This window comes from Microcaecilia unicolor, chromosome 2, assembly GCF_901765095.1.
Source record: "Microcaecilia unicolor chromosome 2, aMicUni1.1, whole genome shotgun sequence".
Lineage (NCBI taxonomy): Eukaryota > Metazoa > Chordata > Amphibia > Gymnophiona > Siphonopidae > Microcaecilia > Microcaecilia unicolor.
Genome location: NC_044032.1, coordinates 3,746,532 through 3,767,346, shown reverse-complemented (window position 1 = coordinate 3,767,346; position 20,815 = coordinate 3,746,532). Strand labels below are relative to the sequence as shown.

Below are 20,815 nucleotides of genomic sequence, written 5' to 3'. Positions count from 1 at the left end.
CTCATTTCATGCCCTCTCGTTCTACCGCCTTCCCATCTCCGGAAAAGATTTGTTTGCGGATTAATACCTTTCAAATATTTGAACGTCTGTATCATATCACCCCTGTTCCTCCTTTCCTCCAGGGTATACATGTTCAGGTCCGCAAGTCTCTCCTCATACGTCTTGTAACGCAAATCCCATACCATCCTCGTAGCTTTTCTTTGCACCGCTTCAATTCTTTTTACATCCTTAGCAAGATACGGCCTCCAAAACTGAACACAATACTCCAGGTGGGGCCTCACCAACGACTTGTACAGGGGCATCAACACCTCTTTTCTTCTGCTGGCCATACCTCTCTCTATACAGCCTAGTAACCTTCTAGCTACGGCCACCGCCTTGTCACACTGTTTCATCGACCTCAGATCCTCAGATACTATCACCCCAAGATCCCTCTCCCCATCCGTACCTAGCAGACTCTCACCGCCTAACACATACGCCTCTTGGATTTCTACTCCCTAAGTGCATCACTTTGCATTTCTTCGCATTGAATTTTAATTGCCAAACCTTAGACCATTCTTCTAGCTTTTTCAGATCCTTTTTCATGTTTTCCACTCCCTCCGGGGTGTCCACTCTATTACAAATCTTAGTATCATCCGCAAATAGACAAACTTTACCTTCTAACCCTTCGGCAGTGTCACTCACAAATATATTGAACACAATAGGCCCCAGCACCGATCCCTGAGGCACTCCACTACTCACCTTTCCCTCCTCCGAGCGAACTCCATTCACTACCACCCTCTGGCGCCTGTCCGTCAACCAGTTCCTAATCCAGTTCACCACTTTGGGTCCTATCTTCAGCCCATCCAGTTTATTTAAGAGCCTCCTGTGGGGAACCGTGTCAAAAGCCTTGCTGAAATCTAAGTAGATTACGTCTATAGCACGTCCACGGTTCAATTCTCCAGTCACCCAATCAAAGAATTCAATGAGATTCGTTTGGCACGATTTCCCTTTGGTAAAACCATGTTGTCTCGGATCTTGCAACTCATTTTCTTCCAGGAAATTCACTATCCTTTCCTTCAGCATCGCTTCCATTACTTTTCCAATAATTGAAGTGAGGCTTACCGGCCTGTAGTTTCCAGCTTCTTCCCTATCACCACTTTTGTGAAGAGGGACCACCTCCGCCATTCTCCAATCCCTCGGAACCTCTCCCATTTCTAAGGATTTATTAAACAAATCTTTAAGAGGACCCATCAGAACCTCTCTGAGCTCCCTCAATATCCTGGGGTGGATCCCATCCGGTCCCATGGCTTTGTCCACCTTTAGTTTTTCTACGTACGCAGTTAAAAATGTTAATCATAGGTCAAAAAAACCTCCAGTTTAACTAGTCCTGAATGTGCAATCAAAACGTATAATAAAAATATGAAAAAATAGATGTTTAATCTTCAACGAATCTTTTCCGGAGAGGGGAAGGCGGTAGTACGAGAGGACATGAAAGGAGATTGAAGGGGGGCAGACTCAGGAAAGATGTCAGGAAGTATTTCTTCACGGAGAGGGTGGTGAACGCTTGGAATGCCCTCCCGCGGGAGGTGGTGGAGATGAAAACGGTAACGGAATTCAAGCATGCGTGGGACAGGCATAAAGGAATCCTGTGCAGAAGGAATGGATCCACAGAAGCTTAGCTGAAATTGGGTGGCGGGGGGAAGAGGGGTTGGTGGTTGAGAGGCTAGGATGGGGGAGGGCAGACTTATACGGGGTCTGTGCCCTGAAAAAGACAGGTACAAATCAAGGTAAGGTATACACATGAGTTTATCGTGGGCAGACTAGATGGACCGTGCAGGTCTTTTTCTGCCGTCATCTACTATGTTACTATGTTACTATGTTACAACACATTAGTGTCATATAATTTAAAGTCATAATAAGCAAATTTTGCCGCAGTTGTATGAGGTCTTTTCCTCCTTTTTTTTTTTTAAAGTGGGAGTGTTTATATTACGATTCACTGTTTGATGAAGGTTATCCTTGACATTTGTGGAGTGAATCTGATCTTTGTTTGCTTCTGTTAGCGATTTAAACAGTGTAATATTATCATATCGTTTTTAAAACTATACAGAGAGGAAAATTATGTGTTCAGCCATTCAGCAGCCAAAGCATAAACTTCCTTTGAGGATCAGTCCAGTGGATCCTGTTTCATGTGTAATTGGTTAGTCTGTGGATTCGGGCATAGCCAGATCTCACAGTGGGGGGGGGGGGGGGGGGGGGGGGGTCAGAGCCCTAGGTGGGGGGGTGGCACATTTTGGTCTGCCGCCCCCCTGACACCCCCCACCCACTGTCGCAGCAAATACCTTGGCTGGCGGAGGTCCCCAACCCCCACCAGCTGAAGTGTTGTCCAGCGCTGGTCTCTGGCGCCACCGCGTTGCCTACCCTGCTCTGTCTTCTCCTCACGTCCTGCACGCTCCTTTTCATGAAACAGCATGCCGGATGTGAAGGGAAGACAGAGTAGGGCAGGCAACGCGGCTGCGCTGGAGACGGGCGCTGGACAATGCTTCAGCTGGCAGGGGTTGGGGACTCCCGCCAGCAAAACCAGGGGCCCCCAGGAAATTTTTTGGGGGGGCCCAGGCCCCCATGGCCCCAGGTAACAACGCCACGGTTGTGAAATAGACACAGCGTACCTCGAACTCCCTGAGGTATCCATCAGTTCTGGTTAGAGGGTCCTGCACACTCTGCTTTTTCATATGATACTTTATGTCTTCCACAGGGACATCAGTGAGACCACAGAGAACAGCCTCTAGCAGTATATCATATAGGAAACAGTATTGCTCCTGGAACAGAAAGAAGGAAGAACCGGTGATATCCCAGCAAAGGAATGAGGAAGATTATAGAGAACTATTCTGCAGAGAAGTGACAGGATCTTCCACAGTTTCAACCATAAGGGCACCTGACCTACCTACTCTCTTAATTCAGCTGAAAACCGGAGAGCCTTGCTGAATATTTGCTTCATAGACTATTGAAAATACTCCTCCCAGAGCTGAATTATAATCAGTTATTAGTTTCCTAAGCCAGGCATGAAGAAACACATATTGCTCACCCTGAGTTTTCAGTCTCGTGATAGATCAGGTCTTAGAGCAGGTTTGGCTTTTCTCTAGTTTTCTTATTACCACTGAGTTAGCCCATGGGCACCTGAAATCTCAGACAGGAAAAATCCTTATTGGAATTTGCTGTTTTGTTTTGTTTTTTTGTAGAATCTGGGAACCCCACCGGACTTGTTGCCTTTGCCACTATAGCACAGAAAAAAAAGATAAATTTCCTCCATGGATCAGCTGATTTAGCTGTGGGTAGGAAAAGGAAGGCAGGTTGGAAAAATGAGCTCTCTGGGCCACAGTTGGGGGCAACCTGTGTTGGCTTTTCAAGTAAACAGAGTGCAAAGCCACTTTCTGGGACCCACATTGTTATGTATTAACCTGCACATGCTCATTGTCCACTTCCTTAGCGTCCCTCCGGACCGGACCAGGATTGGACTGATGGGTTGTGCTCGCCTACCAGCAGGTGGAGACTGAGAAAAAACTCTGACTCTAGAGAGCCAATAGGAGCCCTGGCCATGTGACCTTAGCCTCAGTATTTTCTCAGTCTCCCAGCAGCAGTGTTGCCAGGTGGGCGGTTTTACCGCCCAATTGGGCGGTTTTCCGCGACCCGCCGCAGGAAATTTTTGCCCGCGGCAGGTTGCGGTTTTTTGGGCTGCTTTTTGGGCTTCGGGCGGTTTTTTGGGCTGCTTTTTCGGCCGCGGTGGGCGGGGTTAGCGACGTTTTGGGCGGGGTTAGTGACGTGGGAGGCTGGGCCGATGACGTAGGAGGCGGGGCTGATGACGTGGGAGGCGGGGCCGATGACATGGGAGGCGGGGCCGATGACGTGGAGGCGGGGCCAATGACGGCGGGGGCGGGGTTGATGACGGCGGGGGCGGGGGTGATGATGCGGGGGCGGGGGTGTCAGGGGCGGGGTTTGAGTGTGGGCGGGTTTTGGGCTGGATTTTGGGCTCCTTTGGGCTGGAAAAATATTTTCCACCTGGCAACCCTGCCCAGCAGGTAGGAAGTGAGCCCATTAGTCTCTCTCTCTCTCTCTTTTTCTCTATAAGATATTACAGATATATTTATAATACTTCTTCTGTGCCTGGAATCTTAATTAGAGGCTTGACAGGGTTTCTTTTCTTTCTTTGACAGCCTCTGGGGTGTTAAACTCGGGTGTCTCGAGTCCACCCCCCTTCCTCCCCATCTCCCTGGCTTAGCAGGGAAGGGCCGTCCCTTTCTCTGGAAAGGTGTACCGTCTTTGGGAGAGGCAGCCACTTTTAATAGGCAGCTGTTTTTAAAGAATTAAATCAAGTAAAAGAAAATTTAAAAAATTAATTCAAATGAAAGGAATTTAAAGGAAGTAGTTTTTGCTTTCCCCAGTCTTATAACGAGCAGGTAGCTCTTCTGTCTTATTCTGTTTGAAGAGTCTTTATTTTCTTTTCTGGCGGAGCTATTTAAAAAAAAAAAAAAAAGTGAAAAGTCAGCGTCTGTGACTTTAATCGGTGGTTTTTTGTTATCTTCATTATTTTTCCTCTGCTATCCGGCGTTGTTAGCGGCGGTAGTTGTAAAAAAATAAAAGAGAGGTGCGAACTGTTAAGCGCGTGCTCGCTCTTGGACAGGTCTGTATAGCTTGGGAGCTGTATTGACGGTTCCTGTTCGGGCCAGAGGCTAAACCATGTTTTGTGCGGCATCGGAGGCTATCTGTTTTTCGGCGGCACAGATTTCCTGCTTCGTCGGTCTGGTCAGTGATTTTCTTCCCCGAACTTTATTCTTCTCATTTTGGCGCGCTTGGCCGCCATTGTTTTGCTTGCAGCTGCAATTTCCCTTGACGCGGCAGCGTTTTTCTGCTTTTACTGTGTTTGGCTGTTTGTGCAATGGAAAGGAGATATTGTTTCTCCGGTAGTTGGGGCAATTGGTAGTATATTTGCCCTGAAATTAATTTTTACATGTATTTTTCAAGCTATTTAAAAAAAAAAAAAAAAAAAAAAACAGTTGATACTGTATATATATAAAATAAAAAAATAAAAAAAAATGACTTTGCGTGGTCCATACCACTTCTCTGGTGGTTGCTGGTGAGCTCGGTTGCTGGAATATATACAAAACCTTAATGGGTCATACCACTTTTCTGGTGACAGTTGCTGGTGAGATCAGTTGCTGGAATATATATAAAACCTTAATGGGTCATACCACTTCTCTGGTGAGAGTTGCTGGTGAGCTCTAATATGAATGGGCCATGCCACTTCTCTGGTGAGAGTTGCTGGTGAGCTCTAATATGAATGGGCCATGCCACTTCTCTGGTGAGAGTTGCTGGTGAGATCAGTTGCTGGAATATATATATATATATATATATATATAAAACCTTAATACCACTTCTCTGGTGAGAGTTGCTGGTGAGTTCAGTTGCTGGAATATATATAAAGCCTTAAATATGTCATACCACTTCTCTGGTGAGAGTTGCTGGTGAGCTCAGTTGCTGGAATATATATAAAGCCTTAATGGGTCATACCACTTCTCTGGTGAGAGTTGCTGGTGAGTTCAGTTGCTGGAATATATATAAAGCCTTAATATGTCATACCACTTCTCTGGTGAGAGTTGCTGGTGAGCTCAGTTGCTGGAATATATATATAAAGCCTTAATACCACTTCTTTGGTGAGAGTTGCTGGTGAGCTCAGTTGCTGGAATATATATATATAAAACCTTAATACCACTTCTTTGGTGAGAGTTGCTGGTGAGCTCAGTTGCTGGAATATATATAAAGCCTTGAATATGTTATACCACTTCTCTGTTGAGAGTTGCTGGTGAGCTCAGTTGATGGAATATATATAAAACCTTGAGTCATACTACTTCTCTGGTGAGAGTTGCTGGTGAGCTCTAATATGAATGGGCCATGCCACTTCTCTGGTGAGAGTTGCTGGCGAGCTCTAATACAAATGGGCCATACCACTTCTCTGGTGAGAGTTGCTGGTGAGCTCTAGTACTCGGTTTTGCCAAGGAATTTGTGGCTGCTAGGATTCCATACGGCACAGAAGTTCTTTCTTTCTTTCCTGCTTTGTTATTCAAATACTGAGGCTAAGGTCACATGGCCAGGGCTCCTATTGGCTCTCTAGAGTCAGAGTTTTTCTCAGTCTCCACCTGCTGGTAGGCGGGCACAACCCAACAGTCCAATCCTGGTCCGGTCCGGAGGGACTAAAGGAAAGCAAATTAGCAGGTAAGATCTAATTTCTCCTTCAGTGTGGGCAGCCACCGTCTAGAACTCAAATGCTCAGCTACTATATCCGTCACAAAAAAGGGGCATTTTCGATAGAACATCTAAATCAGAATTTGGACGTTTTACTAAAACGTCCAAATTCTGAACAGGAAAGAAGGTCATTTTCGAAAAAGATAGACGTCTATCTTTTGTGTTCGAAAATATTATGGATGTCTTTTTTTTGGGTCCATTTTCGAACAAAAAACGTCCAAATGCAAAACATCCAGAACAGAGGAGGAGTGGCTTAATGGTTAGTGAAGCGGGCTTTGATCCTGGCAACATGGGTTCAATTCCCACTGCTGCTCTTTGTGACTTTGGGCAAGTCAAATGCACAAGGGCCATTTTTGGATATGACATCTAAGTCTGAATTTGGACATTTTTTGTAAAACATCCAAAATCAGAACAGGAAAGGTCATTTTCTTCAAAAAGGTCTATCTTTTCCTCTTGAAAATGCTGTTTGGAAAAACATTTTGTGATTTGAATGTTTTATTTTTTGGTCCATTTTCAAACAAATACATCCAAATGCAAAATGTACAAAATACAGAAGAAAATCCACAATAAAGCAAAACCATTCACATGTTCTAAGTGTGGTAAAAGCTTTGGTTGTAATGTAAATCTCAAAGTGCATCAGAGAGTCCACACGGGAGAGAAACCATTTGCATGTACAGAGTCTGGTAAAAGCTTTGCTCAGAAGGTAAACCTCACAATGCACCAGAGATTGCACATAGGAGTGAAACTATTTACATGTCCTGAGTGTGGTAAAAGCTTTGGTTGGAAAGAAAGCCTCACACGGCATCAGAGAATTCACACAGGGATGAAACCGTTTACATGCACTGAGGAGGTAAAAGCTTCAGTTGCATTGGGACAGGTAATTAGGGAATGTACACTCTGGATATGAAGTATGGAAAAATAGTACTACTACTACTTAACATTTCTAAAGCGCTACTAGGGTTACGCAGCGCTGTACAATTTGACTCTGGTATTTAGATATATGCAGTGAGACCTCATTTTCATCATAGATCTGAATTCAAAGCCCAAATCTAATGATAAACAATAGACACAAGGCTTAGATGTTATAAAAAAAAAATAGAAAGTGTGGAATCAGATAGAATAGTGGAAAAGTGACATCCCAGGAAAGCAATAGGGCATCCTTGGGGGCACTGCAGTGGACTTTATAAAATGCTCCCAGGTACACATCTCACCATTGCTCCCTTATCTTGTCTGCTGTGGGTTTCTGGTGGGTTTTGGAGGGCTCACAGTTTCCTCTAATGGACCTGAGTATAACATCTGAGGCTGACAAGTAATATTTTTAATCACATTTTTTTGGGATGGGAGGAGGATACTGACCGCTGGTGGCGTAAGGGGAGGTGATCCCCGATTCCCTCCAGTAATCATTTGGGGCACCTCGTGTGGAGTAGAGGAGTAGCCTAGTGGCCAGTGCAGCAGACCCTGATCCTAGGGAAGGGGGCTCAATTGCCACTGCAGCCATTGACCTTGATCCTGGGGAAGTGGGTTCAATTCCCACTGCAGCTATTTGTTATAAAAACAGGACTACCTCAAATCATTTTAGTCTTGGATGTTTTTGTTTTGTTCCATTACGGCTGAAAGACATCTAAGTCTTAGGAACACCCAAGTCCCGCCTTGAACATGCCCCTGGCACGCCCCCTCGAGATTTAGAAGTCCTTCTGATAGACCAGAGAAAAACGTCTAAAAAGAGGTTTCTAAAATACCGATTTGGACGTTTTTGTGAGATAAACATCCAAATGCAGACATGCCGCTCTTTGGACGTTTTTCTCTTTTGAAAATGAGCCTGAAAGTCACATTTAGAGAAACTTCATTTGTTTGCAAGGGTAAGGAAAACAGCATCAGTTTAATGAACAAAAAGGCCAGTCACCAGGCTGCTTTTCCTGTTTGAGTTTCTTAGGACAGGTAGTCAGTGAAAGGCACTTGGCAGAGGGAACATCTTTTCCGTAGCTGTGCCTCTTTATTCTATATGGCTTGTAAGACCTCTGCCGCTTCCCATCCTCTCTGACTCAGTTTTCTACCTTCTCGTACCATTCTGATGGCCTTCAGTTCTGCTCCTGTACTACCTTTCCTTTGCCGTCCTCGGTCAGCTTAAGTGGATTTTCTACACTAGTCTTCAGACCAATGCACTCCCTTCCCCTCTTCCAGATCTCGTTTTCAAGATCTCCAGAATATGTAACTAAGTCTCAAGAGGTTTTGCTGCAGTTATTCTGAATAACAGACCCTTTTGGGGAAATAGGAATAGGGAAAGGAGAAAGAAATGGATTTGAGATCCACTGGTCTACATCACTGCTTCTTGTCTTGAGGAGTGCAATTCAGTGCCGTAAGAGAAACTTGCCTCAGAGGCAAAAACTCATAGTAATAACTTTTCAGGTATATCAGAAGCAGAAAGTCTGTAAGGTAATCTCTGAGACTGTTAGATCATTAAGGAGCACTGAAGGTGAACAGGGCTATAGTAGAAAGGCTGAATGAATTCTATGCCTTGGTCTTTACTGAAGAAGATGTAACACTTGTCTTCGGAGTGCAGCAGACGCAACACAGGATTATATACGTGTCCATGAGCAGCAAGAGATGAGAAATGTGAAATGAATCTTTACAAGAGTAGTGAACCCCTGAAGCAGCGATAGCGAAACGGGGATTCCCTGTTGGGTTAAGATTGGTGTGACGGAGCCAACTTTATTGGAATTAAGATAAGTAACCGGCAGTATTAACACATCACTAGATTGTAAAGTACTGAATATATGGAAATCCTGTAATTTATGGATACACTAGTAAAAAAAGGCCCGTTTCGGAAAGAAATGAAACGGGCGCTAGCCAGGTTTTCCTCGTAGTGTGTAGAAGCGCTGCCGGGCCGCCTCCTCTTCCACATTGCGCCCTCTCTCCCGCCTCCTCTTCGTCGTTCCGCCCTCTCTCCTGCTTTCGGCTACTGATTGGCTCCTTGAATGTGCTCCGCCCTCAACGTCATGACGTTTGACGCGAGGGCGGGGCCCACAGACTGTGCTACAGAGCTTCGAACCCGCCTCCTCTTCGTCGTTCCGCCCTCTCTCCTGCTTTCGGCTACTGATTGGCTCCTTGAATGTGCTCCGCCCTCAACGTCATGACGTTTGACGCGAGGGCGGGGCCCACAGACTGTGCTACAGAGCTTCGAACAAACGAACTGGCTTCATTGACGTCAGTGGTCAATGGAACGTTGAGAGTGGTTTTTATGTCCAGATGGGGCGTGGCCTAGGGCGCAGATGGGCGTGGCTGAGTGCGGGAGTCCAAATAGCCTAGGTCAGGAGCCACAGTTGGAGTGAGGTGAGCTTCAGAACGTCTGAGGGGGATTTTATTTATATAGATGAATTTGCTCAATAGCAACTTTTGAAAACATTTACTATTGTGGAGTTTTTTTTGGCGAGATGATGGTGCGCCGGGCCCACGCCTTATAGTCGGATAATCTCTGGCTGGCTGGGTGGCCATACTGAAGCCTTTTTTCTCCACTTAAATTTATACAAATTGATACTAATCGAAATAAGAGCTTCTTCTTGTATCCATTGTGTTACACAGTGAGTGTGAAGCTGTGCTTTGGAGTTACAGATTTACCAGTACCAGAGATGGTTTTCAAGAGTGACGATGCAGAAATCTCAATGAACCTAGAAGACGTACTGAGCCAAATCGACAAAAGTAGTAAATCACCTGGCCCGGCTGGCATACACCCCAGAGAACTGAAAGAACTCAAATATGAAATTACAGATCTGCTGTTAGTGATCTGTAACCTGTCGTTAAAATTGTCCGTAGTACCTGGAGGGTGACCAATGTAATGTCTATTTTTAAAAAGTGATCCAGAGATGATCTGTGAAATTATAGACCAGTAAGCCTGACATAAGCACTGGGCATAATAGTGGAAACCAGGGGCGTATCTGGACTCTGGCAGTAGGGGGGGCCAGGGCCAGAGGGAGGGGGCACATTTAGCCCCCCCCCCCGGCACCACCGACCCCCCCCCCCATTGCCAGAGCCCCCCCTGCCACCGACTCCCCCCCCCCCGCCATTACCAGAGCCCCCCCCTGCCACCAACGACTCTCTCCACCTCCTCTCCCGCCGCCAACCCTCCCCCGCTGATGTTGTTTACCTTTGCTGGCGGGGACCCCAACCCCCGCCAGCCGAGGTCCGCTTCAGGCCTGCATTTAAAAGTAATTCTTCAGCTGGCGGGGGAGCCCAACCCCCTCCAGCCGCCGAGGTCTTCAAAGTTCTTGTTCGTCGTCCTCCTCCGTGGCCATGCTGTACGCTGCTGATTCGGAGTCTGTCTGACGTCGCACCACGTTGTACGCACGTACAACGTGGTGCGACGTCAGACAGACTCCAAATCAACAGGGTACAGCATGGCCACGGAGGACGACGAACAAGAACTTTGAAGACCTCGGCGGCTGGCGGGGGTTGGGGTCCCCCGCCAGCAAAGGTAAACAACATTAGTGGGGGAGGGTTGGCGGCAGGAGGGGGGCCAGGGCGAAATCTGCGGGGGCCCAGGCCCCTGTGGCCCCACGCAGATATGCCCCTGGTGGAAACTATTATAAAGAATAAAATTACTAAACACATAGACAAACATGGTTTAGTGGGACAGAGTCGACATGGATTCAGCCAAGGGACGTCTTGCCTCACCAACTGGCTTCATTTCTTTGAATGCGTGAATAAACATATCAGGGGCGTAGCCAGACAGCAGATTTTGGGTGGGCCTAGACAAGAAGTGGGTGGGCACGTGTTCTTCCCCCCTCCCCCACCAACTTAAAAAAATATCTCAGCTGGCAGGAAAACACTGTTCACTACCTTGGCAGCCTGCAGCAGGCATGTGCTGAAAACTGAGCTTGCGCAGTTGCCAGTATCGGCAGCTTAGGAAGCTCAGACTTCTGGAGAGCAATGTTTTCAGCACCATCAGGAGGAGGTCTTCAGCTGGCGGAGCTTGGGATCCCCACCAGCTACCACTAAATGTGTGCTGCTGTTGGGTGGGCCTGAGCCCTAAGTGGGTGGGCCCCAGCCCACCCAGGCCCACCTGTGGCTACGCCACTGAAACATATGGATAAAAGATGAGCCGGTTGATGTAATGTATCTAGATTTTCAGAAAGCGTTTGACAAAATCCCTCATGAGAGGCTCCTGAGAAAATTAAAGAGTCATGGAATAGGAGGCAATGTTCTGTTGTGGATTAGGAACTGGTTGACGGATAGAAAACAGAGGGTAGGGTTAAATGGCCAATTCTTTCAGTGGAGGAGGGCGAGTAGTGGAGTACTCCTGGGACTGGTGCTATATAGCATATTTATTAATGATCTGGAAATGGGGAAGTTGGAAGAATGAGCATCCAAATGGCAGGTGAGATTTAATGTGGACAAATGCAAAGTGATGCACATTGGGAAGAATCATCCAAATTATAGTTATTTAATGCTAAGTTCTACCCTAGGAGTCATCATGGATAATATGCTGAAATCTTCTGCCCAGTGTGTGGTGGCAGCCAAAAAAAGCAATCAGAATGCTAGAAATTATTAGGAAAAGGATAGAAATAAGGCAGAAAATACTATAATGCCTGTGTATCGCTCCATTGTGTGACCACTCCTTGAATATTGTGTGCAATTCTGGTCGCTGTATCTTAAAAAAGATATACAGTGGTGGAAATAAGTATTTGATCCCTTGCTGATTTTGTAAGTTTGCCCACTGACAAAGACATGAGCAGCCCATAATTGAAGGGTAGGTTATTGGTAACAGTGAGAGATAGCACATCACAAATTAAATCCGGAAAATCACATTGTGGAAAGTATATGAATTTATTTGCATTCTGCAGAGGGAAATAAGTATTTAATCCCTCTGGCAAACAAGACCTAATACTTGGTGGCAAAACCCTTGTTGGCAAGCACAGCGGTCAGACGTCTTCTGTAGTTGATGATGAGGTTTGCACACATGTCAGGAGGAATTTTGGTCCACTCCTCTTTGCAGATCATCTCTAAATCATTAAGAGTTCTGGGCTGTCGCTTGGCAACTCGCAGCTTCAGCTCCCTCCATAAGTTTTCAATGGGATTAAGGTCTGGTGACTGGCTAGGCCACTCCATGACCCTAATGTGCTTCTTCCTGAGCCACTCCTTTGTTGCCTTGGCTGTATGTTTTGGGTCATTATCGTGCTGGAAGACCCAGCCACGACCCATTTTTAAGGCCCTGGCGGAGGGAAGGAGGTTGTCACTCAGAATTGTACGGTACATGGCCCCATCCATTCTCCCATTGATGCGGTGAAGTAGTCCTGTGCCCTTAGCAGAGAAACACCCCCAAAACATAACATTTCCACCTCCATGCTTGACAGTGGGGACGGTGTTCTTTGGGTCATAGGCAGCATTTCTCTTCCTCCAAACACGGCGAGTTGAGTTCATGCCAAAGAGCTCAATTTTTGTCTCATCTGACCACAGCACCTTCTCCCAATCACTCTCGGCATCATCCAGGTGTTCACTGGCAAACTTCAGACGGGCCGTCACATGTGCCTTCCGGAGCAGGGGGACCTTGCGGGCACTGCAGGATTGCAATCCGTTATGTCGTAATGTGTTACCAATGGTTTTCGTGGTGACAGTGGTCCCAGCTGCCTTGAGATCATTGACAAGTTCCCCCCTTGTAGTTGTAGGCTGATTTCTAACCTTCCTCATGATCAAGGATACCCCACGAGGTGAGATTTTGCGTGGAGCCCCAGATCTTTGTCGATTGACAGTCATTTTGTACTTCTTCCATTTTCTTACTATGGCACCAACAGTTGTCTCCTTCTCGCCCAGCGTCTTACTGATGGTTTTGTAGCCCATTCCAGCCTTGTGCAGGTGTATGATCTTGTCCCTGACATCCTTAGACAGCTCCTTGCTCTTGGCCATTTTGTAGAGGTTAGAGTCTGACTGATTCACTGAGTCTGTGGACAGGTGTCTTTCATACAGGTGACCATTGCCGACAGCTGTCTGTCATGCAGGTAACGAGTTGATTTGGAGCATCTACCTGGTCTGTAGGGGCCAGATCTCTTACTGGTTGGTGGGGGATCAAATACTTATTTCCCTCTGCAGAATGCAAATAAATTCATATACTTTCCACAATGTGATTTTCCGGATTTAATTTGTGATGTGCTATCTCTCACTGTTACCAATAACCTACCCTCCAATTATGGGCTGCTCATGTCTTTGTCAGTGGGCAAACTTACAAAATCAGCAAGGGATCAAATACTTATTTCCACCACTGTAGCAGAATGTAAAAAAAGGTTCAAAGAAGGACAACCAAAATGATTATACGCATCTAGCTTCTCCTATATCTGTACACAATTTTGGAATGCACTGCCGAATGCCATAAAAACAACGCACGATATGACATCCTTCCGGAAACTACTAAAGACTAAATTGTTTAAAAAGTCTTATCAAAAGGATCCGTCATAAATCAACCAGATCAAGTTAACAGTGAACGCTTCTATTTGATTACTCTAATTTCTATTTTCATTACTGAATGTTATTCATTACCCTTGATTTCAAACTCCTCAAATGTTCTGTATATCCATTTACTTCTAATGTACTTCACATTTTTGTACTTTAATTGTAATAATAACAATATGTACTTCTCACTCCGGAAATGGCTACCGTCATTTCGGCATAATGTAAGCCGCATTGAGCCTGCAAATAGGTGGGAAAATGTGGGATAAATGCAGCAAACAAATAAATAAAATAAAATTATGAGGATGGGACTTCTCTCATATGAAAAAAGGCTTACGAGGTTAGGGCTCTTCAGCCTAGAAAAGAGAACGGAGGGGGGGGGGGATACAATAGAAGTGTACAAAATACTGAGTGGTATAGAACGGGTAAACGTGAATTGATTTTTTACTCTTTCAAAAAGTACAAAAACTAAGGGACGACACTCAATGAAGTTACATGGTGCTACTTTTAAAATGAACATGAGGAAGATGGCGACCAAGCAGGATGCATGACTAAGACGCTCCTGATAATTCTCTATAATTTACCTTTTCTTCGATGAAAAATGCCAAAAAGGAAGGGCAAGCCGAAGGGATCACTCCTCCCGAAGCAGGGCACTTCCTTGCCTGGACAGCAGTCTTTGCCTGCATCTTGGGTTTCTACTCCGAACGCGGACGTTTCCATTAGTGGGGCTGGGAAGAGCCCCGCTCTGGAGAGCGATTTCTCGCTCAGCCCGCTGGGACCGTTGACTCCGACGCCACCGCGGGCACCCGGAAGCGCTGTGCCGATTGCGGACAGAAGCGCAGATTCGAAGGAGTGGCGCGCTCCGGTTGCAGTAGCGATGTCCGATGTAAGCTTGGGGCTGGCAAAAGGAGCCCAGCGAATGACCGGAATATCGTCGGGGGAAATCCTAGAGGACTCGCCGATAACAACTACACAAGAAGAAGTAACTTCTTGTGTTCTGGCGATGCAGCCTCTGATTAAACCCCAGAAGGTATTGCTGGAGACGATTTGGACGGCCCTAGAATCACTTCACAAGGTCTGTACCTCATTTATTACTGTCTCCTTGAACAACTCTGCACAGATAAATTCACTAAAATCTCAGACTGAGGGGTTATTGAAAAAACAAACTGACTTGGAAGGACAAATGGGGAAAATGTCTCAACAACAAGCATTAATTTCAGGGGATCGAATTCTAACTCATAGGAAGCTTGAGAACCTTGAAAACTTGTCAAGAAACCTGAATTTAAGACTATTAAATTTTCCAAGATCCAGATTTGTCACTCGTAAGGATATGTTTGTGAAGTTTTTAAAAGAGGTATATAAATATACTGATCAATCATTACCCCCACTTCAAAACTTTATTACCTGGAAATGAAGACCACCCCAAAACAAGATACTCTTAAACAGATTAATCCATCTGAAATCTTGGACTTAACAAATTTTCTAGAGCAGTCGATGGATAATACAGAGACTAGAGCAACCTTAATTGTTACTTTTGTCTTTTTGCAAGATAAAGAATCTTTAATGAGACTTTATTTTAAAGATATTCATCCAGATTTTAAAGGAAGTAAAATCTCTATATTTCCAGACATTGCACGATGGACACAACAAAGAAGAAAAAAATTTTTGGACATGAGACAAGAGTCCCTCAATATAGGGGCGGTCTTCCAGTTACGATTCCCTTGCAAATGCATGCTGATATTCAAGGAGAAAAAATATATATTCTTCGAACCTGACCAATTGCGGTCCTTCCTTGATATGAAGAGGAACCAGGTTCCACCCCAAACCTTGAGTCCTGAAAAAATTTAAAATTTAGAAACTAATGCTTGTTTTCCTTTAATTACTTTGATTATGCCAACTTCCTTTGGTTTTTTTCAATCCACCTTGATCTCCTTATACTATTCTAGTGGACTATAAAATCCATTTTCAATATAAGATTGATGTATAGATTATTTCCTTTTAACTCTGTTATTTGAATTGGATGTATCTATTCAAAGAGGTTTATCTTTGTTTAATTTGAAATTAATAAAGAAATGTTAAAATCAACAGGAGGAAATATTTTTTTCACTCAATGAATAGTTAAGCTCTAGAACTTGTTGCCAGACGATGTAGTAACAGTGGTTAGTGTATTTGGGTTTAAAAAAGGTTCAGACACGTTCCTGGTGAAAAAGTCCACAGTCTGCTATTGAGATAGATATGGGGAAAGCCACTGGTTGTCCCTGGGATCCATAGCATGAATCTTGCTACTATTCGGGATCCTGTCTGGGTACTTGTGACCTGAATTGGCCACTGTTGGAAGCAGGGCACCTATGCTCTCGAATTTCCTGTAGTTATACCTAAACAGCTTTGTCCTTCTCTAAAGCTCTGTAGATGTAATTTCTTTCTGGCTATCTGACATTAAGGATTTCTGGATTTGGACTCTAGGACATAGGGTTTTGGTGAGTATCACAAGTTTCATCACAGAGTAAAAGACTTTACATTTTTGTTAATCGCATTTTATTAATTCAACAAGGTCTTTTATTGATAAGAGCAGAGAGATAAATATTGAAATAAAAGTGCCACAAAATTATAACGAATTGGAAAGCATCAAGCACATCTATAAAAACAGCATCCTAGAAAATAAGGCAAACCCCCCCCCCCCAACTCTGCCTTAGCAGGTTACAAAATACCACCTCAATTTTTTGATATAACCAACCCCCTCCCCCACAGCCTTCCCCCTGCCCTTACCTAAATAATAATAATTATTATTAGCGCTACCAGATGCACGCAGCGCTGAACACCTGACATACAGAGACAGTCCCTGCTCAATAGAGCTTACAATCTAAAAATAATACAGACAGACAAGACAATTACAAGCAAAATGCACACATAGATGGTAGGTGATATGCAGTAAAATATAAACTATACAAAAATATCAAGAGCCCATGGAGGCAAGAGGACCCCACAACTTTTCCCACCTCCCAAGAGCCTTGAAGCACACAGAGCCCGTAATTTACCCATAACACAAACATAATGGAGTTGAAATGTCCAGGCCTGTAACGAAGGAACCACAGGCTTTTTCCAGAACTGAGCTAAGGTCAGCACTCGGAAGTTCTTTACAACGGTGAATTCTGGGATCAACCAAAAGAAGTGGAAAAAGTCAACCACTGTGTCCAGGGAAACCAAACTTCATTCTTTGACAGCATTTTCCATTTCAAGAATAAACTTTGGTCTCTTTGGCCAGTGTGGTTGGCTTTTTCCACTTCTTTTGGTTGATGTGGACATTTTGTTTTTTTGTGCCTTTTGGTGTTTGATTTTGAATCCTGGGATCAGTCTGCTCAGCAAAAAAAAAACACCAGGGTCCCAGGGAACATGATATCCCAAAAGCAACAAAATACAGGCCTGGACTACCTTCCAAAAGGATTGTTAATTGTATTTTAATGCAGAGGGGTAACACGCACGTCTCTGCATCTGTATTATTCATGGGGACCCTCTTGGCTTATGGTTTAGATCCTTTATTGTACAGGCTGTTGTTTTCCCTGCCTCCCGACCAGTTTAAAATCATGAAAGATTTATTCTTCAGACTTGGAAAAGTGATTCGCAAAGGCTGGTCTAACACTTGCTGCACTGCTGTGGCTATCCACTCCAGAACAGAATATAACATTTACATTGCACGGGATATAGAGAGATAGAATATAACACTTCACATCATGGAAGACACAGCAGGAAGAATAAGACACTTTACATCATGGGGAACATAGAGAGACAGAAACAGCACTTTCTATGAAGCAAAGAACAGACAATGGTAAGTAACAAAAGTAACATAGTAGAGGATGGCAGAGAAAGACCTGCACGGTCTATCCAGTCTGCCCAACAAGATAAACTCATATGTGCTACTTTATGTGTATACCTGACTTTGATTTGTATCTGCCATTTTCAGGGCACAGACTGTAGAAGTCTGCCCTGCACTAGCCCCACCTCCCAACCACCAGCCTCGCCCCCCACCACTGGCTCTGCCTCCCAATCTCCGCTAAGCTTCTGAGGATCCATTTCTTCTGAACAGGATTCCTTTATGTTTATCCCACGCATGTTTGAATTCCGTTACCGTTTTCATCTCCACCACCTCCCGCAGGAGGGCATTCCAAGCATCCACCACTCTCTCCGCGAAAAAATACTTCCTGACATTTTTTTTGAGTCTGCCCCCCTTCAATCTCATTTCACGTCCTCTACTTCTACCACCTTCCCATTTTGCTCATTGTAAGTACATTTTACAATGAGCATGTGCAGCCTTGTACAATCTAAATTCTAAGCAAACTGCACACAGGTTCAGCCTGGTTCCCAGTAATACCAAGTCAGAAATCCAGGGCAGATTCCTGTCACTGAGCCTCCCTGCCTGGGTACACACAGACACCCGCACATACAAACACGCATGCATATGTTTAAAGACAGCACAAGCCCCCTCCCTCCCCAAATCCTTACCACTGTCTGTACTATATTGACCCTTTTCTCCCGCAGCTTGTGTGTGCATCGGAGGACATCCACCTTCTTCTCTTCCTTTGCCATTTTCAGTAGGAAATCCAGAGCAATAAAGGTCCCTGTGCGGCCAATACCTGCACTGAAAACAAGAGAAAGGCGAATGAAACTGCCCCAGACAACTAACATTCTGTGTGTCAGTCCTCTAAAACTAACACAGACTACTCATGATCTGTATGTTTCAAAACAGCAGAATCCTGGAGATTTTGTCCCCTAGAAGGGTGTTAATATAGCGTTGCTTTATGAGTACTACAGGTCATGAAGACTCCAACCAAAACCCTTTCCACCCCATCCATGCTCTTTGTCACCCGCATGGTCTGCTTACACAGATCCTGACAGAAGATACAAAACTGTAAAGCCCATCTTGTCTGCCCAGTTTAGTCCTACTGCAACGTCATAGACTCCAGTTCATCTCAAGCTTGCACAGAAGAAAGTCTCAGGAGTTGTTAAAACAATTGTGAAAAGGACAGGTGGAGGAATGCAATCTGCAGAGCAACAGTGAATGGTATCATTCACTGGAGGCAGAGTGCATAGACTGAATGCAGGTAGTGTACAAACGCATGGACTCAGGTAATAATCAGAGGAGGAGATACAGACTTCTGAGTTTTTTGAAAAATATATTTGAAAATCTGTTGCCCACGTTCTTTTGACAGACCTTAGTAGTAAGGTTCAACCCCTTTCGTCAAAGCTAATCTGCATAAGTGATTTTGACTGGTGCCACACATACTTCTGGGTTCTCCATCAATCAGAATCAAGGATCTGCCCAAGTCGCACCCACTCTCCACCCTGGCCCCTCCCACTGTGCCCCTTTTTAATGTCAGAAGTGGTGCCATAGCCCCACCCATAACCCCTCCTGTTGATGATGTCACAGGAAATGATATCATAATTCCACCCAGACCACACCCCTCTTTTGAAATGGCTGCAACTGTAGGAGGCATAAATCCAAGATGGCAGCGCCCATAGGGGCACTTCCTGTTTTAACACCACTCGCCGCCATCTTGAACAAGTCACATGATGGGAAGTGATGTCAATCATCAGACACCATCCGCTGCAACCTCGGAGGAGTGTGCATAGTTTATTTTTCCCAGCCCTTAAACTATTTCTTTTTTATGTATTTTTTTTCAATCACGGCCACAGCGTAACTGCAAGCCGTTCACTGTCTTTTTTTTTTTTCTGTCCATCCGCTCACTGCCTATTTGTTTCTTCTTCAGCCCTATGTTTTTCTTACAACATGTATCAGCAGACATATGTCCATTACAGCTGTCACTACCCAAGATGGCAGCAAGTGGTGAAAAACGGGAAGTGCCCCTATGGGCGCCACCAACCTGGATTTGTGCCTCCTCTAGTCACTACCATCTCAGAAAAGGGGTGTGGTCTGGATGAAGTAATGATGTCACTTCCTATGACATTACCAAAAAGGAGGGGTTTTGGGTGGTGCTATGATGCTACTTCTGGTGACAATATCAAAAGGGGTGGGATGGGATGGGAGTGGTGTGGCTTGGGCAGATCCTTGATTTTGATTGGCTGAGAACCTGGAAGTGGGTGTGGCACCTGTCAATAATCAGGGTTAAATGGTCAATATTCTCAATGGAGAAGGGTAGATAATGGGGTTCCCCAGGGGTCTGTGCTGGGACCGCTGCTATTTAACGTATTTATAAATGATCTAGAGATGGGAATAACTAGTGAGGTAATTAAATTTGCTGATGACACAAAATTATTCAAAATTGTTAAATTGCAAGAGGACATTACAAGACAGGGAGACTGGGTATCCAAATGGCAGATAACTTTTAATGTGAGCAAGTGCAAAGTAATGAATGTGGGAAAGAGGAACCCAAACCATAGATACATGATGCAAGGTTCCATATTAGGAGTCACCGCCCAGGAAAGGGATCTAGGTGTCCATTGATGATACGTTGAAACCCTCTGCTCAGTGTGTAGCGGTGGCTAAGAAAGCAAATAGAATGTTGGGAATTATTAGGAATGGAATGGAAAACAAAACTGAGAATGTTATAATGCCTTTGTATCGCTCTATGGTGCAACCGCACCTCTAATACTGCGTGCAGGTCTGGTCACTGCATCTCAAAAAAGATATAGTGGAAATAGAAAAGGTACAGAGAAGGGTGACAAAATTGGTAAAGAGGTTGGGACGACTTCCCTATGAAGAAAGGCTAAAGCAGCTAGGGCTGTTCAGCTTGGAGAAGAGATGGGTGAGGGGAGATTTGATAGAGGTCTATAAAATACTGAGTGGAGTGGAACAGGTAGATGTGAATTGCTTGTTTACTCTTTCCAAAAATACTAGGACTAGGGGGCATGCAACGAGGCTACTAAGTAGTAAATTTAAAATGAAATCAGAGAAAATATTTTGTCACTCAATGTGTAATTATACTCTGGAATTCATTGTCAGAAAATGTGGTAAAAGTAGTTAGCTTAGCAGGTCTAAAAAAGGTTTCGATAATTTCCTAAAAGAAATGTCCATAAGCCATTATTAAGATGGACTTGGGAAAATCCACTGCATATTCTAGGATAAGCAGCATAAAATCTGTTTTGCTGCTCTGGG

General features: G+C 44.7%; 1 protein-coding gene across 1 annotated transcript in view; it reads right to left on the bottom strand.

Moving 5' to 3' along the window:
- The window catches only part of LOC115462755 (receptor-type tyrosine-protein phosphatase kappa-like), a 230,236-nt gene that overhangs the window by 40,885 nt on the left and 168,536 nt on the right, over positions 1 to 20,815 (bottom strand). Inside the window, exons 21-22 of the mRNA XM_030192735.1 lie at positions 18,205 to 18,340; positions 2,646 to 2,795 (exon numbers count right to left, since the gene is read on the bottom strand). Coding sequence (XP_030048595.1) covers positions 2,646 to 2,795; positions 18,205 to 18,340 — 286 coding nt within the window. The remainder of the gene's footprint in view (positions 1 to 2,645; positions 2,796 to 18,204; positions 18,341 to 20,815) is intronic.